This window comes from Carassius gibelio, chromosome B7 (assembly GCF_023724105.1).
Source record: "Carassius gibelio isolate Cgi1373 ecotype wild population from Czech Republic chromosome B7, carGib1.2-hapl.c, whole genome shotgun sequence".
In the NCBI taxonomy this organism is placed as follows: domain Eukaryota; kingdom Metazoa; phylum Chordata; class Actinopteri; order Cypriniformes; family Cyprinidae; genus Carassius; species Carassius gibelio.
In genome coordinates, this window is record NC_068402.1 from 30,774,649 (window position 1) to 30,794,165 (window position 19,517).

A 19,517-nucleotide genomic window follows, 5' to 3' on the forward strand; every position below is an offset into this window, starting at 1 on the left:
GTGCTTTCACTCTCTCTTTATACGCTAAAACCAGTGTCCCTTGGTGTTACTACTGTTCAAATTTGTCACTGTGTAACTTGATGCACCATATTTTACAATATCTTTTATATATAGAAAAGAGCAGCTCTGAAGTTGTACCACAATATAAAACATCCTTCTGTGTTCGATAGATGAAAGAAAGTCATATAGGTTTAGAACGATGGTTATAAGTAAATGACAATTTATGAATACCAATATCTTTTTTGGGTGAATTCTTCTTTTGTACAGAAAATCACTGTATTGGTCATCAGCTAAATTAATCTCACAAGAACATGACTCATGGTTTATGAACAAAGCATCTCTTTTTGCACCATGTCTAATCAGTATGCACTAACACAAAGTTCTTCCCTCCAGTTTGTGCTTTCATAATGTGAGCCATTTACACTCTGGCCCACAGTAAGCACTTGTCACATCAGTATGTTGAATTGGTTCACTGATCCATGAAGGAATGGAAAAAAACTGTGTGCGGTCTCTTTTTGACAATGATGACCTTTACACTGATCACTGGGGAATTGATGGAGACCTCCGTTTATCTACAATATCAATAATGTAATCCGCCCCTCGTCCTTACATCATGAGCACTCTCATACTGAAGATGGGACATTTGATTTGCATAGAGTTTTGAAGGACATGCATGTATGAGAGTATTTGAACATTTTGAACAAAAGGATCAGTCTGGTGCCTAACGTGGGTCGTACATGTTGGCCAGTTTTTTAAACCGTGGTCCCCAGTCATTGAGGTAGTCATAGTCATGGTCACCGTCTGAGCCCATGGAAGCGATAGAGCTGAGGCTGCCTGCTACCGACCCATCGCCCTCATAGTCATAGATCAGTGCTGTATCGTATGGTGGGACGTTAGGGTCATTGTCAGCAGCGTCAAGCCCCTGTTGAAGTAAAGCAAAAAAAGTAAAAAAAAAAAAAAAAAAGCATTTGATTTTAATTGGTTAAAAAATGCGTCTACATTCATCTTAATGACATTTTAAGGGTAATATAAAGTTTTATATATGCCTTTGATTATATTTTTTTACTATGTAGTTTTTTTACTATTATTTTGTTTTCTTGATTTAGTATTTAAATTTGTTATTTCCAAACTTAGAGTAAAAATAGCACTTAGCACCATGAAGAATAGTAATGATAAATAACTAATATTTTACTTTTACTAACCTTTTCAAAGTAAAGGGCAAGGAAATTCCCCTTATATTACCCACTAATGTTCCAGAATGAATCTTAATTCTTCTGAAGAAACCTCACTTACAACATTGATGAAATCTTCTATGTCTGATGGGTCTCCGGGGGGTTTGCGTGGATATGTAGGAGAAGGCAGGTTATGGGGTGCGTCTTTCCTTAGAGGCTGTTTTCTCCTGGGCAGGCTGCAGTCTTGTGGGGAAAATGAAGCTGGGGCAGGGACCATGTCACTTGGGTTCCTCAGAAAATCGATATTAAATGCATCCTATAGGAAAGAAATGTAACATTTCACCTCAAAGCAGAAAAAAGTCCAACAAACCATTTAACTTCGTTATAATTTGCTGAACTAAAAGATTGAAAGAACAAGGATTTTGCATGCACTTGATGTGGGTCAGGAGGCCCTATACATCTGTCCACTCTATCACTATAGGATCCATGTGTCAGATGTGGAAAATCCCCAGGATAAATCAAAGTCTTTGACTCGGACAGGAGCTATGTTCAGTGCTCATCCTATGATGAATGGAATACCACTGTTTACTGCATACTGTATGAGCTCACCACACCATGTAGGCATATCCTTTAGCAATTTATTTTAGGGGATTTTTATTTTAATTTTTTTAATCCTGTGTGAAAAAGATGTCTTTGGTCTGCTCTGTTTACTATTAATTTTGACAAATGTAGTAGGACATATGAGTGTTCTGCCGTACAGTATATACAGAATTGGCAAGGTGCACATACTGTGTACAAAATCATAGTATGTTCCTCCTGTAAGTTACTCTCCACATCTGCTCCTATCTCCTATGTTGCATGATCTTTGCATAATGTTTTATATTTTATACTTTCCAGTTCAGAATACACTTTATCTACATGTAAAATGTATTATATTTTGTGTCATTGCTCTTACTTCATCCTCTTCTCCTCCTCCCTGCTCATCGTAGTGAAAGACATTGTCTCGGATGTCATCATCAGACACTCCGACCAACAGACCTTCTCCTTTTCTAATGTTCTGCCTTGTGCAGCCCTTCACCGCCACAGCAAGAACAATCAAAACTGAAAAAAAAAGCTTTATTAGAACAAATTTCAAGTATATCTTCTATATGTTCATGTTCACATAAATATTGCGTTTACTTACATAACAGAAGAGCAATGCATCCCATAATAATCATAAGGGCAATGAAGCTTATTCCCATTTTGGTTCCAAAGACGGCTGCGGTGTAGCTCCTGCAGTCACCGAAACTGTCGCAGGGACACACAGTCACGTTGACCAGAGCATTAGAGGAAAGGGAAGGAGAGCCAGAGTCTGATACGAGCACAGGAATAGAGAATTCCCCTTTCTCTATGTCTATCAGTGGCTGGAGAACCGCATGGGTCTCTGGTAGCAGACATGTAAAGAGACAGAACCAGAAAAAAGGGGTCTTAGAAATCAAAGCACATCGTGAAATCTGTTTCTAAAGCTCCTATTAGTCTCCCTGTCCTCCTGCAGACTTAACTTCCAGCCTTTCTTCAGCAAACCTGCCTGTTTTTTTTTTTTTTTAAGTAATCCTGAGTACTTTTATTAGCTTAAAATATTTTTGATTATGGTTGGAGGATGGTAGCCTTCAAGGAGCCATGTTGGCTACCCTTATTTTAAACTAGTGATTCTCAACTCTGGCCCTCAATTTCCACTTTTTTTCAGAGTTTTACTCCAACCCTATTCAAATACATCTTAACAAGCCCTCCAAGAGCAGGGTTAGATACACTTGAGGTCCACTTTCCTGCAGTTTTACAGGAAAGCTGATTAAGACTCGACTACCTTTCTAATAATCCTGAATACTTTGATTAGCTTGTTCAAGTGTGTTTGATTAAAGTTTTCTCTTAATATTATGTGCCATCTAATCTTTAAAATGCAACAGTCTTCTTAAATACAAAGTTCTGGCATGAAACCCTGATGGTGCAGTCCAATAGGTCTAACTCAATCTGATGTAATGACATCATTATCACATGGCGCAGCTGATTGGCTCTCTCCTGTATTGGTAGCCAATGAGCTCGCTGCTCAACATTCAAATATATGACTAGAGCTTGCCGTAGCAGTGCAGTTTGCTTCAGAAACCCTCCAACTTCCCCAGCTCCACCTGTATAGATCTGCTACAAGGTGAGGTGATTCATGTATGCTATGGGGTTATTTCATGTATGTTATATTTGCAGCTGCAATATTTTTTTACATGTTCACAGCAGCATGATGTGGATGTAATGGCAGAAGCAAGTCTTGTAACTTGCTCTGCCACAGCATCGTAACAGATCTATTATGCCAAGACCAAATACATTAACATTGGCATGTGCATTACTATGCAAATCCCATGCAGAAGAGTTGTCATGACAGAACTTCAAATCAGCAATATTTCTAGCTTTTCCAGCTTCAACAAAGACCAATAAAACATCTAGATGGGTACAAGTTAGCATAAACAAGTTCTGTCCAGTTTCCACTGCTGGCTTCTTAACTAGTGTAATTATCCAAGACTTGAAAGACCATGCTCGTTTGCTGGCTTAATCATCTCACTATGGCTATGCTGGTGAACCAGGTGTACTTGCACCAAACCAGCACCCAGATCAACCAGGACCAGCGTGGACTTTCATACTAATCTAAACTGGTTGTCAGCAGGGTACAAAGACATAAAAAATAAATGTATATCTCATGTTTTACCATTAAGAGTTATGATGGTCCAGTTGGCAGCCACGTTTTGATCAGCAATGTAAAAAGTGAAGGGGTCAGCTTGAGGGGACATGTCCTCATCCACAGCACTAAGCAGAAGGCCCAGCTTATCTCTGTCCTGATTACTGCACACTGTCCCACTCAAGGGTATCAGCACTGGTGGGTAATCATTGGTCTCCCACAGATTGACCTCCAATGTAGCTGTTGCAGAGATGCCATCACCGTCTGTAAAGAGAGTTATCATATAAATGATTACCATTTTTATACAAACAAAAGTATACTGGTTATTTTGTGATGGCATAGTCACATTATCATATATTTTATTCTGCTGTTTGGTCTTCAGGTCTGAGGTGCTCACCCTGATCTATGACTTTCACAATAGCAGGGTAAATGTTGTTTCTGACGTAGGGGGACCGGATATTGAAGGATCTCCTGGCTGTGATTTGTCCAGTTTCATGGTTGATAGCAAGCCAACTCTCAGGATCCTGGATGATTTCAAACCTGAACAAAAATTCACAATCCTAAGTACTGGACACAAAATGTAGAACATACTACAGTGCATAAGGATGAATGTATGTAATCTGTCCCTTGTGAAAGAGCACTTATTACAGAATTCATACGTACTGTAATAAGTTTGTGAATTGTTTTTGGGACCATAAACTGCATGTTTCACTCTTAAAAATAAAGGTGCTACACAGTGCCAAAGAAGAACCTTTTTGTACAAATGGTTCCATAAAGAACCAAAAGTAGTTCTTCAGTGGCATCACTGTGAATAACCTCTTAAAGCACCTTTATTTTTAAGAGTCTATCTAAGACTAAGCTCAAATTGATTTACTATTTATATTTTCAATTGATATTAAATGGAGTTAGTTAAACTTGAGAGTGCTTTTTACCCATGAAAAGTAGTACTTAAGTAGGCTACATATTTTCATTTACTGCTATTGTCTTTGAAATGTGGTTAAAGTACTGTTGAATATTTACAAAATTATTTTTCAAAATCTTAAATAAAGAGTTTTGGGGTACATTTTAAAGTTTCAGTCTTTATACATTTCTACTTTCTAATTTCATGATTGATTTAGCGCGTTACTTGCTATTTCCTTGTAATTAATAGTGAAATTTACGAGCAATTTCTGAGTGAAAATGTGTTCTTCACCTTTCACATTTTATAAATATATTTGAATGTATACTAAAATATGATTAAAAAATTTAAAATTAAGTTAAGTATTTGTGATTACAAATGTGGCATTTAAAATACATTAACATTAAACGTAATATCAAATATCACACTACAGTTAAAATTATTTATAAAAGTATTTTACATTAGTTTTTTAGTTAACATACAAATAAATGTACTTCTTAAGCATACGCATAACAAAAGATTGTGATTTACGTTTAGTCTTTAAGCAGACTCTTTCATCCAAAGTGACTTAAAAATGAGGACAATGATACTTTAAACCTAAAATTTGACATTATTAAAAAGTGCACTTTTTACACTTAAGTACACTTAAGTATACAGATTCATGTTCCTGAATCAATATCCTCATTATGAATCTACCAATCAAATGAGGTTTTGAGATAATAACATTCTTCAATCATTCAATTAATCAATCCTTTTTTTTATGAGTAGCATAAGCCCAAGGGTTTGCACATGGTTGCTTGATAAGAATGCTGTTCAAAGACTAACAAAGGATATCAATCCAAGAACATCTCCTGCATGGCTTCATTGTGCTGTGCAAAATAAAAGTGTGTGTGGAATGATGGTACAGATAAGTGAGCCTCACCTTAGCTTGGCATTGTCTGGATCGTGAGCAATATCTGAGACCAGGACAGTACCGGGAACAATGGACTCCGCAACAGTCACTTTAATGGGGTTTTTATAGAAGACTGGAGCCTCGTTCTCATTCATCACTCTGACGGTGACTGTAGCACTGTGTATTTGTTCGTATGGGGCTTTAAGCCTGACTTCATTCTCTGCTTTGACAATGAGCTTGTACTCGGCCTGGGATTCATAATCTAGTGGCTGCAAGACAGTAGAGACATTGCATTTAAAATGTAGTATACAAATAATAAGAAACACAATCATAGTTTCCTGAGGTATGGGTTGATGAGAAAAGGGATTGATCCTTGAAATATTACATTTTATGTAAATTAAACTATTGTCCTATAAATGGTTAAATGTAAAAGTTGATTTAGGCTCACATTTAGATTGCATTTTTAAATTTGTTGTTAAATGTTTTTAAGAACTTAGCTTTTTTAATGCAATTTTTCTTTTTTTTTCTTTTTTATTAATTCAGGTTTTTATTTGTATAGCGCTTTTTACAATATAAGTCATTGCAAAGCAACTTTACAGAAAATTAAGTTTCTACAATGTTTAGTAGTAGCTTATAATTGATGACTGTAAGTTTATGTGCATATGGCAGAAATTTCAGAAAAATTAAAACAAGACGTAGTCAACCAGATGATGAACACTATTAACAGCAATTATTATTTGATGTAATCATAATTTGGTAGCTGTACATTGTTAAACACTGTCAAATCAGATCTGAGAAATACTTCTGTTTTGTGCTATTTTTGGTTAATTTAATGGATTTAATGTATGAATGATGAATACTTGGCCCTAGAGTTTCCATAAAATGAAAACTGAAGTTTTCTGCCTCTAATATGAACGTTAACCTTAAGGTTTCACATTAAACCTATTTTAAAAATGGGACAAACTTGGTTTGCCAGTCCAAATTGGCCAGTAACTGATTTTGATAGTCCCATGGCTGCAGTCTTAAATTTACCACGTTTGTTGAAGTAATCTCACCTTAGCCACAGAAATGATGCCTTGGTTGGAAACTGGGTCTGTGCGGATGGCAAAGTGCCCTGAAGGATTTACAATGGTGTACTTAATCTTCCAGTTATCTCCACCTTTCTGGTCCTTATCTGTCGCATTGACCCTGCCCAGCTCCATGATGTACTTGTTCTCCATTGCATTCATGTTGTACTGCACTCACAGAATTGAACCAAGAGCTCAGAAAACATAGATCAAGGGAAAATCACAGACTCTGAATGTTTTCAATTGTTGTTGTTGTTGTTGTTGTTAAATACCATGGTAGGATGGAATTTCGGAGCATGGTTGTTAATGTCAGAGATGTGAATGATGGCACGACCGGTGGAGGTTAGGCCCATTCCAGACATGTCAGCCACCTGCAGAGTCAGCCTGAAAGACTGCACCACCTGACAACACATCAGGGCATGTTACTGCTTTCTTTGTTCAGACTTTGAAATCAGTATTTTTGTCTATGCTGTTTATATCTGAGACACAATATAACCCACATCTCTGTCTAGTCCCACATCCCGAGTGTAGATGACTCCAGTTTTGTTGTTAATGCCAAACATGGTCTTGTTGATGCCATGAGGAGGGATGCTCTCTTGTCCAATGATGGAGTAGCTCAGAGCTGCGTTTTCTGTCATTGGATCATCAGAATCTATCGCTGTAACCTGCATTACTGAAGTTCCTGATGACAGAGAACCACACAACACGGTTATGATATTCATGTGTAGTCTGATATGAAAGAAGATATTTAACAGAATTGCCATCCAGTGATAGTGGATTGTGACCCTGGCTGCTGAGGTTCCAAAAAGGGCAAAGGAAGTACCCGAAGGTACTATAAAAGTGATCTGTATGTCTTAACAAATATGATATATTTGTGTGAGGATTAGAACAAAATCTAAGTTTTACGTTGCTGCCTGTTTGGCACCAACCTCCGATTCTACCTCGTTTAGCCCCATCCACAGATTCAACAACACTGTCTGTTTAGCCTCACCCACTGATTCTACATCACTACGTTTAGCTCCGCCCACTAATTCTACATCACTACATGTTTAGCATCCGCCCACCGATTTGACATTTGTGCCTGTTTGGCAATGCTCACTGATGCTACCTCACTGCCTGTTTAGCCCTGTCCACAGATTCAACATCACTAAATGTTTAGCTCCGCCCACCGAATCTACCTCACTGCCTGTTTAGACCTATCCAAAGATTCAATGTCACTGCCTGTTTAGCCCCGCCCACTGATTTTACATTGCTGCCTGTTTAGCACCGTCCACAGAATCAACATCGCTGCCAGTTTAGTCCCGCCCACCGATTCTACATTACTGCCTGTTTAGCCCTGTCCATATATTCTATGGCCTTTTCTCAAATGGAAGGCTGAATCTTCCGGAGGTCGCATTTGGAGGCTGCATATGTCATCAAACCTGGTTTATTTCAGTTAACTGAGCATTGCATTTGCGGGGCAAAAGCATATTAAAACAATTTACGCTTAACCAAGAATAATGGTCAGATTTATGACTGCTAATAATCTAAAATAAGATCTTCTTTATGATGTATGCTGCCTACAAATGCAACCTCCAGAGGATTCAGCCTTCCGTGGAGAAACCATTACCACTGCCTGTTTAGCCCCACCCACCGATTCACACATTTTTTGCATCTTTTATGGTGATGCAAAAAGCCATTTCCTCAATATGAGGTCATGATACATTTATGATACGCATGTATATTTTTGTTTGCTTACAACCAGAAATACAGTGCACTCAACAACAAATAAGAAGAGGATGACATGCTGCATAAACTTAATTGATTCTTGCATGTATTATGAACATGCGATGTTGAACATGGAATAGAACAGCCTAGCATTTTTGCCAAATAACAAAATTTGAGAAGAAGAAAGAAAAATATACATGGTTCACTGGAAATTAAGGTGAAGAAATAACTAACCATTGCATCGATGTTACAGTGTTTTCTTCTCTTTTAAAAAAATATTTATTTTATTTCTTAAAATCATTCTTGAAATGCAATTGTACATGCATATCTTACCAGGAACAGAGAATTCTGGGATAGTGCCGACAAACTCCTTCTGGGTAAATTCAGGCCTGTGGTCATTCTGATCTAAAACGTAGATTTCAATCGTGGTGGGACTTTCCAGTCTCTCTCCACTTGGGGAAAGTGCGAAAGCCTTGAGCTGAGGACATTACACGCATAAGTTATTCAAAAATATCACATAATTCATCAAGCTTCAGCTTAGAATCTGTGAGCTCTAGTGGGGTACACAAGTTTGGGACCATACTGTAAATATGGAAAAGCAGTATTAAAATTGTGAAAAAAACATTATGAGATAAAATGGGTTATATGATATTTGATATTTATATATATATATATATATCAAATAATGGATATTGTTCTGCACCATTTCTTGGTCACAATTATTCAATCTGCTAAAAATGCAATAGAAGCTTCCCATTTTCACCAGCGGTCTCAGACTTTTGTTTCCCTCTGTACGTGACTTCATTATAAAAACACAATTCCAACAAGCACGTTTACCTTAAAGCTCTTGTGTTTTTCCCTGTCTAGTGGCATTTTGCTTTTGATCCATCCTGTTTTTTCATCAATTTCAAAGAGGCCTTTGGGGTCCTGGTCAACCCCGGGTCCCTCCAGCATGTATATCACCTCCCCGGTGAAAACCTTGTCTGATTTGATCTGTGAGAGTGGACATGGAAGGTGTTACAGCCGTATGGTAAACAGCTTATATCTACTCATAGAGTGTGAGGATATGTTTCATGTTTTACCACATATTTACTCATTCGTTTCTTTTGCTGTATTAAATATACTATTAACATTGAGCTCTTTGTGATATTTTTGTAGTTGTTTAAACCAGAATAATATGACAAATAAAGTACTAATTTTGTTGTTGGATAGTTATATTCATAAAAAACACAATACTTCTACACTAGTGAACTCTGATTATTATTATTTTTAGATCTATGTTGAGGAACTAATGGTGGGCTGTGTGTTTACCTGGACCAGATCTTCAGGGAGCTGTTTGCTGTTTTCTGACACTCTGATTGGTGGAATGATCCAGTCTCTCTTGACCCTGACCTGTGGACCTGCACTCCTGTGTCTCCAGGGGTACAGCGCAGCTGGCTTCAGATCGCTCTGTGTTACCTGACTGCTGCTGCTGACCTGCAACAAAAACACATGAAGCACTTATTTACAATCTGACATGAACACAACCCACCGCAGTCTTTCTTCATCTGTATAAATTCTGTGCCGCTAATGTCAGTAAATTGCAAAAATAATGGCCTTGCTGACTGATGTCATGAAAAGCAATCTTTCTCCATTGAGGACTAAAAAGTACCTCTGTATTCTGAATTAAATATTTTACAAGCATTTTATACAGTTAAACATTCATTTACACATTAATCATTACAAACTAGGCATTTTAATTTAATTTGATTCAGCATTCCCTTGTGTAAAGAAGTGCTTAATTGCATTGAATGTGCACTTCTGATGTACTTTAGACATAGTATAGAGAATATTTCTACAAAAATGTACTTGAAAATAATATAATATTAATAAAATAAAAGGCACTTGCACTTAAGAAGTAGGCCTGCATTGGAATATATTTTAATTGACCACAAATGCTTGTCAGTACATTCTGCAGAACACTTTCACCATATTTTAAAGACAATAGAAGTAAATATAAAATTAGATTTGCAGATGTACTTAAATCCTTCTTGAGTGGGTAAAAAAAAAGCACTTTTAAGTTCAACTAATTGCATTTAATATAAATAATACATTTTCAGGTCATTATAAATAACATGCAGTCAAGTGTCTTAAAGCATTACATTCAGTAAGTTCTTTCAAAGGATATTATTTGCATACTTTTTTGCAAAAAAATCCTTGTTTGCATATGTTAGTATTGCCATTTTATTCTACAACTGCAGTTCGGATTCTTTTTCCAGCTTCAAAGTGCTTCCACAAAGTGTGTGGAACTGATATCACACACACACACACACACACACACACACACACACGCGCAGCTGTTTAGCAAGGAAACAGGCTCAGTTTTCAGTACCCAAGGCCTGTCATTCTGAAACACACTCTCTTTTGACTGCACCTGACTGGGGTCAGAGGTCAGCTGCTAAACGTGCTTTAGTGACAAAATTCCACACATGGTGACAGAATCCTCACATACACTGACACAATGTGTGTCAAACTGTGAAAACTTCTCACTATGGACCAAGTCTGATCTATGAAACTACAAGAACTATGTAACTGTAGTCATTTGCCAAAAATAAATGCAAGGAGAAGTAACATTTTGTAAATGGCTTTGAGTAAATAAGCTGCACCATCAGGATCTAAAATCAACTGTTTGCCACACGTCACTGGTGAAAATACATTTTGCTCTGCTTTGTTTTATTATATTTAGGATACTCTTATGAAAAAGAAGAGTGCTTAAATGGTCAGATTCATATCTTACAAGTATATATTTTAAAAAGTTTACTTTCACATAATATAATGACAGTTTAACACACTTTTAAAAAGAGCACTATGTACAAATGTCAAATTAAAAGTTTTAATGGAAAGTACATTATAAATCATGTTTTTAGAAAGTTTATTATGAAGAAATACACTTATTTCGGTGTTGATGACACCGATGTGCAAAGGACATGAATTACTTGATTATGATTTGAACTATAGCGTGTTTTCAACAATAGATTTTAAATTATTATATTTTAAATGTACTAAATTGCTAATTTATCATTATAGTTGTGTAATTACAAATACATTTAAATAATATCCAGGTTTTAGTAGAAATTACATTAAAATATATTTTTGTTTACCATAAATGCTCGTCAGTTTATAATATTTCAAAGACACTAGGAGTATGACATTACTTATACCAATATACTTCAGACACACATTTCTATTTTGCTCTACTTCAGTTTGTACTATATTTGAAGTATATTCTTTTGTAGTATATTATTTACATAAGTACTCTTTTTAAAAGTATGCTGAAGTGTACTTCCTTTTCACAAGGGTCTTTTATTTGAAATCATCATTGACTGATTAATGATTTTTTTTACCCAAATATGAAATAAAAAGTGTGTTTTTTAAAAAGTTTTTTAATAGAAGAAAAAGTTGAACAAGGTTCAAGGTATCGTTTTGGACATTCTGCTGCACTATGTTGCAATTCCTAAAAAGAGTTATTAATAAACTATTAATAAACCAGTACTCACCAAAGGCAATTCTTTTTTTGTGCATTTGGTGCTCTGTAAGTGTTAATTTTAGACCCTGTGTGACACATTTGAGGAACAAATGACTAAGTAGACCTCATTTCAGAATTCAAATCAAATCTAAAATAGCAGCGACGGCTGTCATAGTTCTTTGATTTCCTCATGGGCGTTTCCTGTTTCCTGAAGGCATGCCTCTGAGCAGCCCATGCAGAATTCTGGGCATCACAGGCATGCACAAACCCTGCTAGAGCGCACTAATCTTAGAGCAGCCTGAATTCTCCCTTCTGCTAGTGTAGTACTGCATTACTCTCAGTCTAAGATGTTTACTCTTGTATTACAGGACTCAGTTCCCAAACAACAGTCCCATTTTTTTTTGACTATTTCAACATTTTTAAACTGAACACACAAATAAACATGCAAATGGAAAGACAGCTTCAGTTCAAATTAGTGATAGATCTGTATCATTGAATCTGGTAACAAATATTTAACTAGTGTCCCTTCCAAAAATCATGGTCAATCCCTTTCTACTTTTTTGTTGTTGTTGTTGTTGTTTGTTTTAAAATTATTTGTTTGTGATTTTGTTAAGATATTGTAAAATATTTTAATTTCCATTTATTTTAAGCATTATTGTGTATACTGTATTCATAATCGACCTGTCGGTAAGCGACCCGCCTTAGTTACTGTTGCAAACTCGGACAAACTATCTGTCTTACAGTTGACAGCTGTCAGTGTAAACCTTGTCCCTATATATTTTTTAATAAATGTTCAAGTGGGACTTAAATATGCCATGGAGGGATATTTAAATGATTTCAAAATAAATATTGAGGGTATTAATTTGGAAACAAGGGTTTACAGATCACAATGCAAGCAGAAAAGCCTCATGTTATGTTTGTCACGATCATAGATAACAACATCCCCGATCAACACTGTTCATGTATTGCAATGTATGATTAAATTAATTTTTAACCAGTTTAATATTAAGAGTGAAATGTAGACCTTAGTTTATGTGTTCGTCTTCGTTCTAGTTAGGTTTGTATGGACCCACTAACTTTATCGTTAGTTAGTTTTAGCCGGAGATACCCTGCTAAAGCACAAGATGACATTAACATTCTGCTTGATGAGATTAAAACTGTAACTAATGACAGCATGACAACCAGAAAACAAAGTTTTTGTCTTCATTGGGATTGTGGGTGAATGCTTTTACTCCGTTTTGCATGGATTTAGGAAATAAAATAAAATAAATTCCATTGCCTATCCTCTCAGGATACCTGGAATCACTGTTATAAGTCCACATCCACACACACATCGTTTTTCCATTTTTTAATCATAAACCCCATAAAAAAGATGTGAGCTTTGGATCTTCCAATGCTTCTCTATGGCACTCAATCCTACAGATGTTTGAGTTCCGCTCCCCGTGCAACTGATACTCGACTGTCATTGGCTCATCTGCATTTGAGGGGAGGGGCTTACCAATAGTTCAATTACTACTATACATAATAACATAAAATCAATCAGCAGAATTCTGGATACCTGGCGAGTTGGATGTTTGAGTTTCAGCTGACTTTTGTTGAGTTGTAGCTGTAGTAGTAGTCTCCAAGATCAAAGTGTGTGTTGGTGGGAAGTCAGTATTCTGGGTGGCATTTACAGAAGGTCTCTTGATGTCTTTAACAGAGCTGCACATTTGGTTACTTCTCTTATCATTTCCCCAAGGTCTGCTTATGAACTTACTCAGCTCATTTGCGACATGCACAAGTGCTTTTTAGTCTGCATTCTTATCTTATGCATACTTCCTAGACAGTCCACCTGGAAAGATTAATAATTTGTTTCACCTACAGAGAAAAACAATGAGATGAAATTAAACAGAGAGTAGGCCTCAGTTATCCCACATCTCTCTCCTTAAAATCTCAACAATGTTTAAAAAAAAACAGTTCAGATTTGCACTAATACCAAAATCTGACTTACTTTAATATTAAGTCAAATTCATCCATTTTTGCTCCATTTAAGGGATTGTAAAAAAATGCAACTCTGGGAGAAATACTTGAACGAGACATGAGTGAGACATTATGTCTCCTGAGCAATGTGAGCTGTATGTGAAAACATTTGCTCAAGGGAAGCACTAATCTATCACAGGGCTGAAAATACCCTACTGTCTGAACCAAATACTAATACCCCCAGAGACGGCAGGTGCCAACCGGAGACTCTGTGGCAACCCCCAACCTCTCATTCAGTTATCCACCAAAACATATCCTAGGTTTATTTCATGATAGTTTTATGAAGGTCCAAGAAAGTGTAATCATTTTGGGCCTTTTAGTACTCTGGGGGGGGGGGGGGGTCCACAGTTGTTGCTCTCTGGGTCACATTTATCCCAGTTTAGCTCTGTTTTTACCAGAGTAAGGCATTCCTAAAGCTCTTCTGACATATGGCAGGGTCAGCTGGTCCGAACCATGGCACTGATGGTGCAGGCGTGACTAACAGAATGAGATATGCTACATTTCTGAGGAGGAGAACAAACTAAGTGAGTGTGGAACACATTAGGCCTAAGCATGTGTCCAACAGAGTTTTGAACTAGTTTTATATTCATGAATGTCTAAATTGTTAAGTACAATGCATTATGCAATTTTGTAAGATGAATAAATGAATGCATACATACATGCATTTTGTTAATCTTGTCTGGGTGGTGTGGGGATGTGTGATCCCGTGTGTGTCTCAGAGACAGTATATGGCATGCCAGAATGCTGGGCTGGATGAGAGGTTGGGGGGGTCACACAGGTGGTCACGTTCTGTCATGTCATCCTCAAGTCCAGTAAGTGCCTTGTGTCCAAGGTCACCCCTTTCTTTCTTTCTTTCTTTCTTTCTTTCTTTCTAAACTAAAATATACTGTACTAGTCATTTCTATGGAAACTTGACATGTATTTAAATAATGTGTACTTACACAACTGTAATGATGATGTTGCAATTTCATACACTTGAAATATATTTATTTTAAATGTAATGTAAAAAAAATAAAAAAATAAAATAAATATGAAGTACTCTTAGTACTTAAGTCAACACATCAAAATAAGTGCACTTTAAAGCATGATAAAAGATTATTAAAACATAATTATTTTAAATGTACTTACAAGTAAAACTTTTAATTTGGCATTATAAAAATTGCACTACTTAAGAGTGTACTTAAGTGTGTTAAATCTCCTTTTATTTCATTAATATTATATTATCTGCAAGTACTACTCTTTCTTAATCTAGAATTATGATTAACAAGGAAGGCACACAATAGATAGACATACTGTAGATATTTAACAGTAACTGGTATCAGAATGTCTGCGACTAAGAGAAACCCAAAGTCGCCAGTTAGACGGACTATCACCAGCTGGACTGGTGCATGAACTCAACACTGGCTTCTTTATTAACACATTTTTCTCTCATTGCACAGCCTGGGAGTGTTGGCCTCCTATTTCCGCAGCCAAGATTGCCATGTAAGACAAATGGGGTTAAGCCTGCATCTGGTAACAGCTGCACACCGTCATGTCAAGAGCACGCCACCAGAGGCATGTGTGAATCTCAATGAACCCCACTGTACTCTCAGTGAGACATAAGCCTCTTGTGGGACATGAGCTTTGGGAATTCCTAGCACTCCCCGCCTGATCACCAGAGAATTTGAACAAATTAAGTTATCTCACATGGAATATATTAACTATTTCAAATGGGTCCAGAGCCATAAAAAGTAACGGTTACACTTTATTTTAAGGCGTCCTTGTTACAGTGCAATTATACATTTGAATACTGAGTAATATTAATTAACAACATGTACTATATGGTTAGGGTTGGGATTAGGGTTTGGTTTAGGGTCACTTGCATGTAATTATGCATAATTTATTGTTATTGTAATAGTATGTATATGTAACATGTAGCAAGGACACCCTGACATAAAGTGTTTCCAAATTTATGTATCAGCAGCAAATAAAATTAAGTTATCACCAAGCTGAGACAGTGATGTAGAAACTTTCACCTCCAGCATTAGCATGCTCTGGCATTGCATGTGCTGATATTTTCTTGCCCCATGATACTGTACGTAATGTATTGCACATTCTCTGTATTGTTACATCAGTTAAGGAAAGGAAACGCAGATGTACATATGGTAGATTTTGAATCTGAATTCATTTTTCTCCTTAGTGTAATATGCTAGTAACATTTCAGAAGAAGTCTTAATGTTTTAAAGTGTGGCAAGATTTCAAAAGAGATTTGAATATGATAGAAAGACTAAATTACCTGAGATTCCCACATTCATTTTTATAGCTAAATACTTTATGTGTAGTCAGTCTATTTATAATTCTCCTAAAGAACTTTAGGCAAAAAGCTTGAGACAGAGTTAAGCCTTAAGTTAAACACATCTGAAAATAGAACGAGTTAGGAATGAGTTATTTTTCTAATGCTGATTTGCTAATACTTTGGAAAAGGGGTTGGATTAAATTAAAAGACCAAAGTACCTTTAAACATGAAGCCTTAGTAAATTTGAAGCAATTATTCCTGAATTGCTCATTAATAACATGGCGGCCACTAGCAACTTTTCTCCTGTTTATGTATAGCATGATGAAAGCTTGTCCATGAGGGCAACTACAGGACAAATCTCTCATTTTAGAATCTGTGTCCCATTGCAAATCTAAACAGTTCTGATCAGTGATTGTGGCGAATATTTACGGCAGTGTGACTTTGTTTGCATTCTCATTTGTTGTCTTCATGATTACACTAGTGACAGACCAAAGGGGGCCTTAAAACCCAACGTCAAACGAGGTTTATTATTCATTATCTGTCATCGTTCAATTTATCAGAAATGACACATTTAGACCATTTAGTTCCACCAACAATATAATACATCTGACAGCTAGTAAGTTCAGCCAGTTGAAGAAAAAGTTAACAATCAATTACCAAACACTATACAGCTAAAGATGATTTGAGCAGATGTGCCCCGAGGTCAAAACTGTAACCACTTCTTAAACACTGAATCTTTAGCCAACAAGATAAACTAACACTTAAAGCACAATAGAACTGCTTTCCACTGCAAACCATGAAGAACTAATTACAGTAGCTTCACCTTTGTTGAGGTTTCTAGCATTTGATTGTGTTGAGCAAGTCATGCTATAATCATCAAAGACCATGTTGACAATCTACATCAAACATTTGAGGAAAAAATACCATCTGATGTTCAGAAAAGTGGTCATTGAGTTTTAGGATGTGAAGATACAATAAAAGTAAAAGTAAAAGTATAAAATGTAAACGTTACTGTAAAATGCAGATAAACATAATTAATAATTATGTATTATTGAATTTATATTATATTTGCATATTAAATGTAATATTTTTATAAGTGTTGCTATGGATTACATGCAAACAATTTCAAATTGAACTAAATGTGACATTTTGAAGTATCAAAACTAAAACAGTATTTTCATGGCCAATTATGCTTGTTATATTTATTTCTTTTTCAAAACTTTTTCTTTTTTTTACAGTGGGAAAAATAGTTCTTGAATGGTAACCTCACAGGGCTTATTGCTTGATTAGATCATGTATTTTGATATTATATTAACACTGAGATATTTTACAGTGACACTTACACTTAGAGTCTGAAGTTTAATCCACAGAATACACTTAATATGTAAAGCTCAACTCACCTGACAGACAACAGCCATCAGTGCACCCAGGACCGCCACAACCTTCATCATCTGGCTTTTGATCCTCAATGTTCACAATGAACCACTGCCAAGTGATACAACACTGGAGACTTGGACAGCAGTGTCCAAGCTAAATTTTTCAATGAGGCAGGGACACGGGCGTCTCCAGGCTACTAGAAGCTCTTGTTCCTCGTCTCTCAGTCTGGGTTGTCTGTGCAGGGTAGTTGAGTGACAGCACATGTGCGCAGGGCCTCCTGAACCCAGCCCCCACAACACTCTTCCATGGACACACCCCACAACTTCTAGGTTTGAAAATCCCTGACCCATTCAGTGACCAATACATACCTCCAATGAAGAGAACAGAACACTGAAGGAGGACACATAATACAGTAAACAGTAAACAACATGAGAATTAGTGCCTAAAAATTATAAACATTTTTCTATTATTTATTTTTTTCTTAATGTGCATCTCTGTCAAGACCATCTGTATTAGCCTATACTCTTAAAAATAAAGGTTCTATATTGGCCTCAATGGTTCCATAAAGAACCTTTAAAATGTATGGAACTTTTTTAAATGCACAGTTCTTTATAGGAGAAAAAAACAATTAAATGGCTATGTAATTTATTAAAAGTACCTTTTTATGTTTGTCTATTTGAAAATTATGATTTCTACTTTAAAACTTCATTCGGTATGAGTAAAAAGCAAAAAAAATAAATAAAAAAAAATAAAAAGAGACATTGGTTAAAATAAACAGTTTTGTTAAAATAGTAATTTTCGCTTGACCCCAGAGTGTGCAAAACACATATACACGTAGTGCTGAAACCCTATTGTAATTGTAAGGATTTTTATTACTATTTTTCCGCTGTAAAACTGATCGTGCAGACCAAACCGTAAGGCCTAGACACTTGAAACTTGGCCAGATGGTAGAGCACAATTTGGGGAGAACCTGACCAAGACTTACACCAGTCTTATGCCAGACTTACGTCAGCCAGTAGGGAGTGCTACAGTGAACAAAAACAAAATTGCTCATATCTTCTAGACTGTTGTAGACACTAGTGTCTTATATCATTGGAATCCTTGGCTCAAGTCAAACAAATTGGCTATCACTGATTTTATTTCTGTCTAGAAAATCTTTCTGCCATTTTTTTTATTTTGTCCAAAACCTACTTTTGTGAACTGGTCATAGGTCTTTCATCTAATCAGAACCAAACCGAAGAACTGTCACATGTTCATAAGGGGCGGGGCCAATTTGTCTAAAATGGCTAGAACTCTTGAAAGGAATGAGATAACTTTACCAAACTCGGTACACGTGTAAAATGGTGGCGCTATAAGGTATAAATGAAAAACATAAAAACTGCTATAATTATGCACCCGTTGGTGCGATTGACTTACAAATTGGTATGCAGTGTTTTTATCCAAAGTGGCACAAGTGTCTATGAAGAAATTTGTGTATCTCAAAAAACATGACTGCCATTGGCAGAGCAAGGTTAAGCACCTATTAGACAAGGTTAATGGAGGTCGTTTGAAACAAAACTCAGTGGGCATGTTTGACCAATGACCCTAAAGGTCTATAAGAATTTTGAAAGAAACCAGCCACTGGGGGGCGAAATCACATTTTTCAAGATTTCAAATGATAGTATTTTGTAGGGGTTGCATAGACTAATCGACTAGTTGACTTCATTGCTCTGCCATGATGCTTTAAGCTTGACATTGACTAGTCATTTGTCCTAAAGAGAATGTAACAGAATAATAAATATTTGAAGGACTTCCACATTTACGCTCCGTTTCTTAACAGTTAAAATGACAAATAAATGTATACTCCGAAAGCTCCTCAAGACATGTGTGATTATATTATGGGATGCTCAAAATTGAATGAGAGA

At 36.3% G+C, this 19,517-nt stretch overlaps 1 protein-coding gene and 1 long non-coding RNA gene across 2 annotated transcripts; one reads left to right on the forward strand and one right to left on the reverse strand.

The window, feature by feature from the left end:
• Positions 1 to 236: 236 nt before the first annotated feature.
• cdh15 (cadherin 15, type 1, M-cadherin (myotubule)) lies at positions 237 to 17,952 on the reverse strand. Its single transcript, XM_052561303.1, has 14 exons — positions 17,637 to 17,952; positions 9,749 to 9,913; positions 9,275 to 9,430; positions 8,771 to 8,915; positions 7,231 to 7,412; positions 7,003 to 7,131; positions 6,719 to 6,898; positions 5,694 to 5,932; positions 4,271 to 4,413; positions 3,904 to 4,137; positions 2,356 to 2,595; positions 2,128 to 2,273; positions 1,294 to 1,488; positions 237 to 922 (listed from the first exon to the last, which is right to left on the reverse strand). Exons 1-14 carry the CDS (start codon positions 17,685 to 17,687, stop codon positions 722 to 724), a joined length of 2,406 nt encoding a protein of 801 aa, XP_052417263.1. The 5' UTR covers positions 17,688 to 17,952; the 3' UTR covers positions 237 to 721.
• LOC127961977 (uncharacterized) lies at positions 3,280 to 10,355 on the forward strand. The gene is made up of 3 exons (XR_008154510.1): positions 3,280 to 3,354; positions 9,305 to 9,467; positions 9,711 to 10,355. It is a non-coding gene; the product is annotated as an uncharacterized LOC127961977 (long non-coding RNA).
• Positions 17,953 to 19,517: the final 1,565 nt, after the last annotated feature.

Excerpts from the sequence above, each read along its gene's own strand:
- cdh15 (XM_052561303.1), bottom strand. The coding sequence starts at position 17,687 with ATGATGAAGGTTGTGGCGGTCCTGGGTGCACTGATGGCTGTTGTCTGT. Across the intron at positions 7,413-8,770 it reads CCCAGAATTCTCTGTTCCTG|GAACTTCAGTAATGCAGGTT; the intron begins GTAAGATATGCA and ends CTCTGTCATCAG. Across the intron at positions 5,933-6,718 it reads GCATCATTTCTGTGGCTAAG|CCACTAGATTATGAATCCCA; the intron begins GTGAGATTACTT and ends ACTGTCTTGCAG.